At 46.3% G+C, this 13,310-nt stretch overlaps 1 protein-coding gene across 1 annotated transcript in view; it reads right to left on the bottom strand.

Annotated features, from left to right (window-relative positions):
* The window catches only part of RDH10 (retinol dehydrogenase 10), a 49,394-nt gene that overhangs the window by 11,110 nt on the left and 24,974 nt on the right, over window positions 1–13,310 (bottom strand). Inside the window, exons 3-4 of the mRNA XM_082257449.1 lie at window positions 7,445–7,543; window positions 5,982–6,127 (exon numbers count right to left, since the gene is read on the bottom strand). Coding sequence (XP_082113575.1) covers window positions 5,982–6,127; window positions 7,445–7,543 — 245 coding nt within the window. The remainder of the gene's footprint in view (window positions 1–5,981; window positions 6,128–7,444; window positions 7,544–13,310) is intronic.

Raw genomic sequence — 13,310 nt, 5'->3', positions numbered from 1 at the left:
GGAGAGTCGCAAATCAAGACGCACACAATGGCGGTTCAGAAACCGCACAGCGTCCGGTGAGGTAGCCACCTCACCAATCATCCCTGCACCGAACAGGGATGGGTCGTTCACCGTGCCAGGAGCGTTACCTGGCTGAACGCTCGATGGCAGACTGGGAAGCCACTGACCCACGACCTGCGACCAGGGGGATCAGCCCGAGACCCAGTCCGCATGATCCTCTTCGTCCGAAGAACTAACTAATGCTGACAAAAATAACAGCTAAGTAAAGGTAGAGAGAAAACTCAAACAAAAATCAAAAAGAAGAAAGAGTCTGGGACAAAAAGTCCCAGCACAGAGAGAGCCAGCCACTCCTGACAAGCTAGACATTAAAACTGAGATATGGTTGCAGGAAGTAGGAGGGTATTGACTGAGGGGACCACCCCTTGAGGGTGGGATATGTTAAAGCTTTATTGTTAACATATTCTGTTGCCTAGCTACTCCTTCGGAGCAAAGTCTAATACCCCATATGTGACGAATATGAAGAGGCGGCGACTGTCGGAGGACGTAAGAGAAATAGGGTTTCCATCAGTCCAGATTTGATGGACCGGATGTCAGCGGACAGATCTATCCGATGCCCCATAGAGATGCATGGGGCATCCGTTCAGATCCGCCTGAAAAACTGACAGTGTGAAAGGGGCCTTCGCTGTTGGATGAGAGCGCTGATCGGGAGTCGGTTGGCTGCTGGTTTTCCAGCATGCTCTGCCGGCTTCTGTCGGACCGGCTGTCATACCCATGGGCCGAATATTGGCTGTTTATTTATTTTTTTTTTTAAACTGCTCGAAGGTCTCCCAAGGGGCTGAACAAAAAAAAAAAACAAAAAAAAAACCTGACAGCTCAGGAGGAGTCGCTGTACTCACTATCCAACCTTAGTACAGTGATCTCCATTGCTGTGCTACTGGGTTTTGACGGGGGGGCCTCCAGAACATTGGCTGAGTGCGCTGATCGCAGCTTCTGTTAGACAGACTACAGTACACACGGGTCGAATGTCGGCCCATTTCTATTGAACCAGCCGATGTAATCCAGCATTGTCCCCATGTGTATTAGGCTTTAGGCCCCTATTCATACCTAAGTGTTTTGAAGCTCAAACAAAATGTCATGTAATTAAATGGTGGCCAATCACATGAGCGGTCAGATGCCTGCTCAACACCTGGTGCTCCAAAGGCTACATGAGCTGAGCTACTTTAAGACAGATTTGGGCATTTTTGGACCCAAAGACTTTAATAGGAATGCCTGTAAATGCTCAAATCAAGTGTGTGAGGGTTGTTTTTCCAGGTATTATTTAGCATGTAACAACTGGTCTCTTTCCATTGGCCAAAATTAAAATAAAAATTGCCTGAAGTGGATCTTCACCCTAAAGGGCATGCTGTGTTGTTTCCTCCACCCTCCCACTCTTCTAAAATGTATTATTTTTTTAAAGCAATTTATTTGTGCTGCAAAGCAGCATTTCCACAATTGTTGCCTAGGCAAGATTTCCCCCCCCTGCCCTGTGCAGATATGGCCACAGAGCCCAGATCCCTAGAGACCCTTGCAGCACATCTGCTGGTTTCCCCGGCGTTCTGCGTACATGCAAAGACTGCTTCTAAGGAAGTCTGAAACCTTCCCGTTCTTTAAGCATGCGTGGAAAAATAAAAATAAAAAAAATAAATCACTAGCGTGTGCGCAGATGCACATGCCTCATAATGGTGAGGCTCGCTTACTGAATGACAGGAAGAATCAATGAATTACCTAGAGCGCTCATCAGTGCCCTGGTAGTTTAAGAACTACAAAATTCAGAATCCAACCGAACTCCCGCAGAGTTCATATTGTGATCTCCAGGTTCTTCACCAGAGCAGGGGGAGACTCCGCTCGCAAGGACAGATCCAGGCAGGAAAGGGAGCCCTAGCAGGAGCACCCATCAGGTACAACCCCCCCCCCCTCCGCACAATCGATCGTCTGGTCGTCAGTGGCGCACCACCCCATCCCCAGTTAGCGCCCTGCCTCCAACCCAGGTAAGTGGCCAGACAACCCAAATAGCCCAAGCGTGGAGGGGGCAGGATGAGGAACTTGGGGGGGGGGGGCTCTGCAGAAAGGAGGACAACCCAGGGATGCAACCGTCCAAAGGAGGGGCCCAGGTCCACCCCAAAAACCTCCAGGGGGAGGGGGACAGCTACTAACCATATCAGGAACCAGCTCCTGACAGAGCCCCTCTCCATCAAAATTGTTGTTGGCCAGGAGGAATGCTGTGACTCTGGACGAGACCTGGTCATATGCGACCATGTGAGGCGTTTAACTCGCAGGCCAGCCCCCTGTCACTATGTCGCGGCCGACCTAGCGCAGCTGGCCAGACTGGGTAACCACTGGATCTAGATGATCCAGTCTGTTGCCCAGTCCAAAAGCGGATTGTAGATCTCACAGGAAAAAGGTTTGGAGGAAAGAAAAAAAAAAAAAAAAAAAACTTTCTATTTAAACCAAAGATCCCAGCAAGGAAATAGGTCCTTACTCCTGACTAGGCAGAAAAAAAAAAAAGCTGAGTGGCTATAGCAGAGAGAGGGAGTATATACCCCCTCGGACTGCCCATGGGTATAGCCAGAATTAAAAAAAATAAAAAAAAACGGAATTTTTGTAAAATCTTACCTGTAAAATTCCTTTCTCTGAGTCCTCCGACAGTCGCCGCCTCTTCATATTCGTCACATATGGGGTATTAGACTTTGCTCCGAAGGAGTAGCTAGGCAACAGAATATGTTAACAATAAAGCTTTTAACATATCCCACCCTCAAGGGGTGGTCCCCTCAGTCAATACCCTCCTACTTCCTGCAACCATATCTCAGTTTTAGTGGAATAGCAGTAGAGTATACAACCAAACCCCAAAAGAGGGGCGGGGGCGGCGACTGTCGGAGGACTCAGAGAAAGGAATTTTACAGGTAAGATTTTACAAAAATTCCGTTTTCTCTTACGTCCTCCGACAGTCGCCGCCTCTTCATATTCGTCACATATGGGGACGTCCCAAAGCAGTGCAAACATGAGGGGTGGGAAACGCATCCGCGCCGAAAGGCAACGCAGTCTCCGCATCAAAGAAAGGAACCTTACCAAAGGAAGGAAACCAGCTGGGCAACAGCAAAAAAACAAGTGCTCAACAGGAGCAACAACCCAGGAAAAGACAAAAAACCAGGGGATACAAAAACTTATCCCAACAGCCAAGAGTCCCCAACAAGGGACCCTAGGGAACAGCCGCACTAAGAACCTTGCCAAACTGGGTGAGGGCGCCCCTTCAGGCCGAACTGTTATGGGCTGCAGATCCGGATTGGCCGGACTTCTGTTTACCAGACCAGGGCTTCTTCTGAGAGCCTTGACCTTTAAACGGTTTGCCCTTGTAGTGCGGCCGAAAGGCACGAAAGGACCCCTGAGGGGGCCGAAAATTTGCATGCTTCTTCCCAGAAGCCCCCTTAGCCTTGGGGAAATGGGGCAAGAGAGTGCTCTTACCCCCGGTGATCCCCTTAATCAACACATCCAGGGACTCCCCAAAAAGGCGAGACCCATCATAAGGTAGATTGGCTAAGGTCTTACGTGAAGATTGGTCCACCGACCAACATTTTAACCAAACCAGACGGCGAGACAACACCGCCACGCTGTGCACACGTGCAGCCAACGGAACCAGGTCCAGGTCCGCATCACACAGATACATGACACCCTGGTGGATTTGATCCACCATATCCAGGGTCGCCGGCGAGGCCGAGTCGGCCACTAGGACGCGCCTAAGCATCTGCGTCCAACTTGCGATCGCCTGGGCCGCCATGAGAGAAGCAAACAGAGCCTTAAGCATAGAACCCGTAACAGAATAAGTATGACGGGCAAGAGACTCCAGTCTCCTATCCGTGGCATCACGGAACACAGGGGAATCCTCTGCAGGAATCGCAGTGGCTTTGTTCAAAACCGCAATTGCGTGATCCACTGGGGGAGGCACACACCACCTTTCATCAGTGGAAGGCGAAAAAAGGATAACGCAGCTTGAATCTACTTGGTACCGCAAAAGGTTTGCGCAGATTGCGCCATTGATCCTTAACAGCGCGCTGAAAATCATCATTGCAGGGAAAAACCTGCGGCGTCCTGCGTTTTCTCTGCGTCCCATAAGCCGCCAAGGCAGCGGGGGGGACACACTTCGTCCTGCAAACGCAGCGTTTGCTTAATGGAAGCAATCAACTCATCCATGATTGCAAGCTCTTCAGGCGAGCCAGGGGGAGAATTATCAACCCCCTCAACTTCAGCCTCCACCTCAGACCCCACTAGATCAAGAGAGGAGCGGGACCCCGATAAGGAGGCCCCCGCCATAACAGCCCCATCACCTTCACCCTCAGAATCAGAGGAAAGAGCAACTCTGGGCCTTTTAGTAGATTGAGCAGCCACCAGCATCTGCACCTGAGCAGCAAGGCCAGCCACAATAGTGGCTAAATCCCCCCCTGGGGGGGAAACAGCGGTCCCCTGGCTTTCCACCAAAGCTGTAGGAAATTTGCCCTCCTGAGAATCCATTGCCCCTGTAATGCCAGACAACAAAGGGTTAACTGCCCCTTTTAAGCAAGCGCGGCAAGCGCAGCCCACCGCACCACACTCAAGCACAATAAGACCCCCACAGGGAATATGCAAACTGAACACAGGCAATGGATAGCAAGAAACAGAAGGATAAAACCTGAGGAGACCCTCGCCGCTGCTGCTGCCTCGATCGGTGTTCCTGGAAAGAGGAAGTGATGCTGCCAGGGCGCTCTATGTAAGCCTATGGAGGCTACAAGAAAATGGCCGCCATGCATGTAAAACATGCGGCCGGAGCGAGTGTAGGCAAAATGGCGTCGTTTGGCGCCGAAACCGCCGCTCCACAGTGCATTAAAACACACATTACATTCCAAAATCAGAATACATGTCAGATCGCCGCAGCGATCGCTGTATATGCCCAAACATGCCAAAAAAACATGCCCCACAGCACACAGCTTCTCACACTGACCAGTCTGACACACACAGTGTCATACAGCTCCCCCCCCCCTTGCAGCCCACAGCATGCAGCCGAGAGATAGGGAGACAAGCAGTGTGAATAGAGGCAGGTTACACAGTCCCAGACTGACACCCCCCCAGACAGACAGGTCCCCACATAAATACACTTACCTCACATGGCGTGGGGGACCCGCACAGGCGAACAAACCGCTGCACATGAGGCAGGGAGAGTCGCATTCAAGACGCACACAATGGGGGTTAAGAAACCGCACAGCGTCCAGTGAGGTAGCCACCTCACCAATCATCCCTGCACCGAACAGGGATGGGTCGTTCACTGTGCCAGGAGCGTTACCTGGCTGAACGCTCGATGGCAGACTGGGAAGCCACTGACCCACGACCTGCGACCAGGGGGATCAGCCCGAGACCCAGTCCGCATGATCCTCTTCATCCGAAGAACTAACTAACGCTGACAAAATAACAGCTAAGTAAACGTAGAGAGAAAACTCAAACAAAATTTTAAAAAGAAGAAAGAGTCTGGGACAGAAAGTCCCAGCACAGAGAGAGCCAGCCACTCCTGACAAGCTAGACATTAAAACTGAGATATGGTTGCAGGAAGTAGGAGGGTATTGACTGAGGGGACCACCCCTTGAGGGTGGGATATGTTAAAAGCTTTATTATTAACATATTCTGTTGCCTAGCTACTCCTTCGGAGCAAAGTCTAATACCCCATATGTGACGAATATGAAGAGGCGGCGACTGTCGGAGGACGTAAGAGAAAAAAAGATTCCCCACTACATATATGGGTTGATTGCCATGAGGACTAATGTATAACTAAAAATAGTCTCCCTACTTCCTGCCACTAAAGTTTTTTGCAGACATATGAACAAGTGTGCTTTACATTTCAGAATCGTTTGCTAGGACAGATGGACACATAAAACACAACTAAATCAAGGACAGATTACTAAAAGGCTTCTATATGAACTAACCTGATTCTGCAACCTCGAAACATGCCTGTGTCCACCAGATAGGGACAAACCAAAGTAGTTTTAATCCCATCTTTGTCTGCAGCTTTCAGTTCATGGCTGAGAGACTCATGGAAACCCACAGCGCCGAACTTGCTAGCGCAGTAATCCTGTGTTGTAAAGGGAGGGAGATCTACATAAAAATCCATGCATTGGCATATACATTTATAAATTCACTTTAAGGAGATAAAGACAAAGACAGACAATCTATAAGTGGCAATAAGAGGCAAGATTAGAAAATCATTTATTTTTATATAAGAAGGAGAAAACGTGATAATCTGATACATGCAATTTTGACAGGATCACATATATACAATCGACTCCACTATCTATGGGATACTTCACTGCTCAGTGGTCACCTTGGGTGACAAACACGATGCTGGCTAGCTTAAAAGATTTACTGCCACAGCCTACTGCTGGTCTCAAAATTACAGCAGTAAGATCAGAAACTAAATTCACACCTGAGCATTTTTCTGCTCATTTCCCATCACCTGTCTATGCAGAATCTAGAAAATGGTTTCTAATTGTCCCTGTTCACACTTGTATGCTCAGTGGCCCTACACTCGAAAAAGTACATGAGCATTTTTTAAGTGTAGTCAGGCATTTTTGACTCCATAGACTTTAACTGGAATGCCTTTAAATGCACGCTGTGCCTGGAGCTTGATACACGTGCAAAACCACCAATACTACACCAGAGAAATAAATACATAAAATAAAGTGGGGGAGCATAATGCTTTCCTTCCACCCTTGAGAGAAAAGGGAGGAAAGAAAAATCAAGTAAATGTATGGGCTGCTTTAGTCCATCCAGCCAATCTATTAAAAATCAATGACAGGCTGAGGGATCTTCATACACATGACCTGCATCAGAGTCCTGCAAAGGAGTCCCACCAGCAGAATACCAAATGGGAAAGCTGGTAGGTTTCCTCCATCCACCTTGCATGTGAGAAAGGGGGAATCCCGTCATGAGTGACATCACTTCCGGGTACTGTCTGGCGCCAGATTCAAAAAAATGAAAGCATTCAAAACAGCCAAACTTGGCGTTTTCAATGCTTTAAAGTGCAGAGGAGGCGTTTGGGGTCTTTTAGACCCCCAGATCCCTCCACAAGAGTACCTGGAAAAGTAACATTTTTTTAAGTGTACAAAAAATACTGGCCTATATCAGCCGATACCGATATGCATTGGCCAAAATATTGGTATCGGTAACGAAATACCAATATCGGTCGATCACTGGTAAGTATAAATGGCAAAAAAAAAAAAAAAAAGAAACCCACACTTCTCTTTTAACCCTAGATTGTAAGCCCTCACGAGCAGGGTCCACCTAACCCTTGTCTTCAATTGTATTTTAACAGTACTATCTATTTTTAAATTTGTGATGTACTGTGCAAACTTTTGAAACTATATAAAACCTGAATAATAATAATACTTACTTCTACACCCGCAGTACTAAATAACCCCAGCGAACTGGCCACGGTAACAATGTGCCCATGGTTCATGTCCATCATTTTCGGAAGAAATGCCTTTGTGGTCTGGAAAAGAAAACAGCAACGAGAGTCAGAGGACAATTCCTCATTTACACTATTATCTAAGACACCGCAGGCAGTCAAAAGGGAGATTAGCTTAACACCCGCTATCAATGCATTTACCATCTGTCAACTATACAACAATAGCCAGTAAAGTGACAGTGCCAACCGGCACAGTCCGCAGCGTTCCATATATAAACCAGTTTCTTGGCACAGCACAAGACATCACAATGTTACAGGTAACAGAAAAAAAAAAAAAACAAGTGTCTTTTGCAGTGTTTAATCCCTTCGCTGCCTTCCTCCGCCTAATCCGCAACAATTAAACGTCTGCTATAAATCTCCACTGACCTGAGCAGAACTGGAGGAAAAAAAAAAAAAAAAAAAAGGATGGGTTTTTAACATTTGGAGTTTTCATTTTCTTGCCATTTTTGTTTCTTTTAAATTATAAGATTTGATTAGTTAGAGGCATTAGTTGGAAGAAGGGATCTGCAAAATGCTGGGCTCAGATTGTATTAAAAAGTATCACTAAGAAAAGAAAACCATAGAGCACACACAATGCACTTGTCAGGCTGTTTTCAAAGAGGTGCATCTCAAAGTTAGATCATCAAAAAATTAATTTCAGTAATTCAATTCAAAAAGTGAAACTCATTTTCTACAAATGCATTTAACACCGAGTGATATTTTAAGCATTTCTTTCTTTGATGATTATGGCTTCTAGCTAGCGAAAACCCAAGATTCAGTATATCAGAAAATTAGATTACATAAGACCAATAAAAAAAAAAAAAAAAAAAAAAAAAAAAAGGAGGATTTTTAATATACAAAATGTTGGCTTACTGAAAAAGAATGTCCATGTACAGTATATAGTATGCACTCTCAATAATTGGTCAGGGCTCCTTTTGCATAAATTACCACATCAATGCGACGTGGCATGGAGGCGATCAGCCTGTGGCACTGCTGAGGTGTTATGGAAGCCCAGGTTGCTTTGATAGCGGCCTTTAGCTTGTCTGCATTTTTGGGTCTTGGGTCTCATCTTCCTCTTGACAATACCCCACAGATTCTCTATGGGGTTTAGGTCAGATGAGTTTGCTAACCAATCAAGCACAGGGATATGATGATCATTAAACCAGCTATTGGTACTTTTGGCCATGTGGGCAGGTGCCAAGCGCTGATGGAAAATGAAATCAGCATCTACATAAAGCTGGTCACCAGTGGGAAGCATTAAGTGCTCTAGAATTTCCTGGTAGAGGGCTGCGCTGAATTTGGACTTGATAAAACACAGTGGACCAACACCAGCAGATGACATGGCTCCCCAAATCATCACGGCCTGTGGAAAATTTTTGCATTTCATTTAGAAGTCAGGGTCCCAGAGTCTGGAGGAAGAGTGGAGAGGCAGGGAATCCAAGTTGCATGAGGTCCAGTGTGAAGTTTCCACAGCCAGAGAGGATTTGGGGAGCCATGTCATCTGCTGGTGTTGGTCTACTGTTTTTATCAAGTCGAAAGGCATCGCAGCCCTCTACCAGGCCATTCTAGAGCACTTAATGCTTCCCTCTGCTGACCAGCTTTATAAAAAAAGGTGTGGATTTCATTTTCCAGCAGGACTTGGCACCTGCCCACACTGCCAAAACTACCAATACCTGGTTTAATGATCATGGCATCACTGTGCTGGATTTGCCTGCAAACTCGCCTGACCTAAACCCCATAGAGAATCTGTGGGGTATTGTCAAGAGGAAGATAAGAGACAACAGACCCAACAATGCAGATGAGCTGAAGGCCGCTATCAAAGAAACCTGGGATTCCAGAAAGAAGCCGCTGTACTAACAATCTGATTTTACTGCAGCGATCTCCCCTGCTGTGATAGTGTTCCGACAAGGGAATGCCCCCTCCCCTGCAAGAACAATCCGGTCAGCGCTCTCAGCCACTGGCTTCGAGCACTGATCGGTAGGCGTTGGCAGATTTTTCAGTTGCGCCCTATTGACAGAAGCCGGATGAACCAGCTCCAGTACACGGGCCGAATGTCTGCCAGTTGCTATTGAACCTGCAGATGTTGTCCGACATTCGGCCCATGGGTACCAAGCTTTACACTTGAAAGCATGCAGATCAGCTTGAAGGCACTCAAAATCCAACGTTTATATTGCTTTAATACCGACAAAGCAAAGCAAGGCCAATTTTAAATAAAAGTCAGATGACCCACCACAGTGTTTCTGAATCACGAGAGAACAGTTGGGTCTCCATTGGGAAATGAACTAACATCAGCACTACAAAAAGTGCAATATACAGTAAAGCAGGTTTATGATTTGGAACCTAACAAACACCACACCTCAGATAAAATATAGATTAACCACTTCCCCATCCTTGGGAAGTGTTGGAAATATCTGGATCAGGGCTGCAGCTATGATTTGGGTATCATTTTGTTCAGCCAGCAATACTTTACACGGCAAAAGTAATTTAAAGGCTATACAGCCACCAAATCACTCTTACAGGTGGTGAAAGGGGGGGTTCTCCCCTCCACTGGGCTCTCCCATCCCACCAGGGAGCCCAGTACAGATGCAATAGAACAGAGTGAGAGGAGCTTCTGTTGTTCCTTCCCCTCTGTATATAGTCAGGATTTCGTCACTTCCAGTTTTGGTTTGTTTACAAGATAGATACTAATATATATATTATATAGTATATAGTATTTTTTTTTTATTGTTGCACAATGACTGAATCACATCAGAGGCAGTCATTGCTTGGGTGATTTTTGGTGCTGCGACTGCCTGAATAGCCAACACTGGAGATTCTTCCATCCTCTCGGTCTAGCGTGGATGGAGCAATTTACTGAATTTCTCTCCACAGGCTGAAAAAGAAATCTTAGTTTTTGGCTATCCTAACAATTGGTAGGTTCTGCAGGTAACTGGCAAGCTCTAGGACACTTGTGGGCTGAGCTTTATGGACTCTTGATACATGGCTAGTGAACACAGTGCTCTTCCATTTCCTAGTAAACCATGAGCACCACCTGAATTTTAAATTAGGGATAGACCGATATGATGATTTTTTCAGGGCTGATATCGATATTTTGGTCACAACGTATCACCCGATATTTTGTACATTTAAAGTTTTGAAAAATAAAGACAGTTTTGACACAAATCTGGTACTGAACATGTTCATTTTTGTTTAATGCTTAATGGCTGGCTTGCTGGCACCCTGTGGTGGGTGGCGGGCTCGCTGGTACAGGGCCTGTGGCTGGCTGGCTCGCTTGTACAGGGACTGTGGCTGGCTGGCTCGCTGACTGGTACAAGACCTGTGGCTGGCTGGCTCGCTGACTGGTACAAGGCCTGTGGCTGGCTTGCTGACTGGTACAAGGCCTGTGGCTGGCTGGCTTGCTGGCTCGCTGACTGGTACAAGGCCTGTGGCTGGCTTGCTGGCTCGCTGACTGGTACAAGGCCTGTGGCTGGCTTGCTGGTACAGGGCCTGTGGCTGGCTGGTACAGGGCCTGTGGATGTGGGTGGCTGGCTGGCACCGGGCTGCTGTGGGTGGGTGTATGGCTGGGATACACTCCCGCGAGACTAGTCCCAACTCCAGACGAGGCTGTCCAAGGCAAGGGAGGGGGCCTAAGAAGGCAGAATGACGTCACAAAAATAGCGGCAATAATCGCCAGTTCCGGGGCCGATACCGATATATCAGGGAAAGTGCATATCGGGCCTCGATATATCGGCCCTGCCGATAATCGGTCTATCCCTACATTAAAATTACACTCACCCAATAATAGTTTCTATTTCCACACTAAGGGCTGCACCTGAACCCACACAGGGAATACATTAAGAGTTCCATTTACATGTAAGTTGCGCTTGCCTATTTTTGCCCATCTCTGCTAAAAAGCCCAGAAAAAGGAATGGCTGCAAGAACCACAAGCTATACACAAAATAAAAAAAGAAGAAGGAGTTTAGCTTGTTTTCTTGTCTCAACCCCTTAAAAGAAACTGGCCAAAAAAAAGGTTTTACTAAAATGTTCTTCTGGCTGGGCCAAGAAAAACAGGTAGTTTTCGGATCTCCTTGCACTTTTAAAGATTTCCAAGTAATTCTTTGAAGCATTCTTAATTTCTGTCTAACAAGATTATCACTGCGTCCCCTGAAATCAAATCTGCTGTAATTTCTGACTTTGTTGGTGCCAACTGCTGAGCACAGAGTAATCATTGTAATTTAATCAACAAACTCCTGAGAACCATCTTGTGTTTGTTTAAGATCTAAAAAAATTCTGTGATCGCGCCATGTCCTTCCTTCCAACACAGCTTCATTACAACACTTGCCAATTCAGAGAAACAAAGCGCTAGAGAAGAGGGGGGCTGCATGAATTTAGATCTTATATTAAAAAATACCCAAAAAGACAGACTTCATTCATAGGGAAAAAATAAAAACAAACATTTGTACTCTGCAGGATGATAATGAATAGGAGGAGATCTGCTGCAAGCATTCTAAAATGGTATTTTCTCTCTAAACAGCCCCACATGTCCTTTTTGCACAGTGGGCTTGCAGGTGTTAAGCAACTAATCCATGTTGGCTAGCAGTGCTGAAAACGGAGAGACGGCAGTTGTACAGATAGATGGCTGCCAAAGGCAGGATTAGCATGGTTTTCCCTCCCTTCCCCTCCCCCCCTCACCTTTTATAGGGACTGTTTAGACAAATTAAACTGAAAAAATTGTCCACAAGTCTATATTACTGCAAAGTCAACTCATCCTAAAGTAATGTGAGATACCTTGTTGTTGATGTCCCAGTCAGTTACTGTATTTTTCATATGTTAATGTGCTGGAGAGCCATTCTAAATAAAGGGCACTACACAAACAGGACAATACCACTTTACCCCATTATGCTTAGTATGATTTTCAGCAAGTCTTTGGTGTGAAATCTGGAAATGTCCAACTTTTGTCCTTGTCAAAATGCCCTGCACAACTTCTAATGCCTGCTGGACATCTTTAATTTGAACAACTAAAGGGGTTGTAAAGTCAGTTTTTTTTTATTTATCTTAAAACGAGAAGTATGGGGTCCCCCCCCCCATTTACACTTACATAGGTGGATGCAGCATCGGTCCTATGCTGCATCTGTCCCCCGGAGCCTCTACACTGAGAGCCGACCTAGGGTTCTGACAGCTCCCCGAGCAGAGAGTCAGCAGCTCTCTGCTCTGCCCTCTCCTCGCTCACTGGAGCGCTGAGCTGTGGAGGGGGCGGAGCGGCCGGCTCAGGCTCTCAGCGGCTCACCGAGAGTCGGTCCAGGCTCCTGGCGGATCCCGACTCTGTGGTCATGAAAATGTGGTTCCTAGACCGACTTCGGTGACGTCAGCAGAAAGCGGACTTCAACCAATTCTCTGCTGAAAACGGGTCACAGGAGATAAACAAATTGCACTCCTGTGATCCATAGGAGATGTACAGCCCAACGAGCTTTGGCTGTACATCTTTATTGCATTCCATGCATTAACCCCTTGGAGCCTAAGCCTTTTTCTGACATATGTTGCTTACAAGTCAAAAAGCAGTATTTTTTGCTAGAAAAATTACTTAGAACCTCCAAACATTTTTTTTTTCTTTTAAAACAGAGACCCTAGAAAAAAAGAAAAAAGAAAAAAAAAAAAAGACGACCATTGCAATATTTTATTAAAATTAAAAAATGGCTGAGGAGAGATGTTGTGCCCCTTATGAGTGTACAACAGGAATGTCCCATCATTGGTAGTGCCCCTATCACTGATGTCAGTGGGATGAATAGCAGCCTATCGTTGTCAGTGGGAGCAATAGTTCCTCATCATTTGTGGC

This window comes from Pelophylax lessonae (genome assembly GCF_965119305.1).
Source record: "Pelophylax lessonae genome assembly, chromosome: 5".
In the NCBI taxonomy this organism is placed as follows: domain Eukaryota; kingdom Metazoa; phylum Chordata; class Amphibia; order Anura; family Ranidae; genus Pelophylax; species Pelophylax lessonae.
This window is presented reverse-complemented; position numbering and strand designations above follow the sequence as displayed.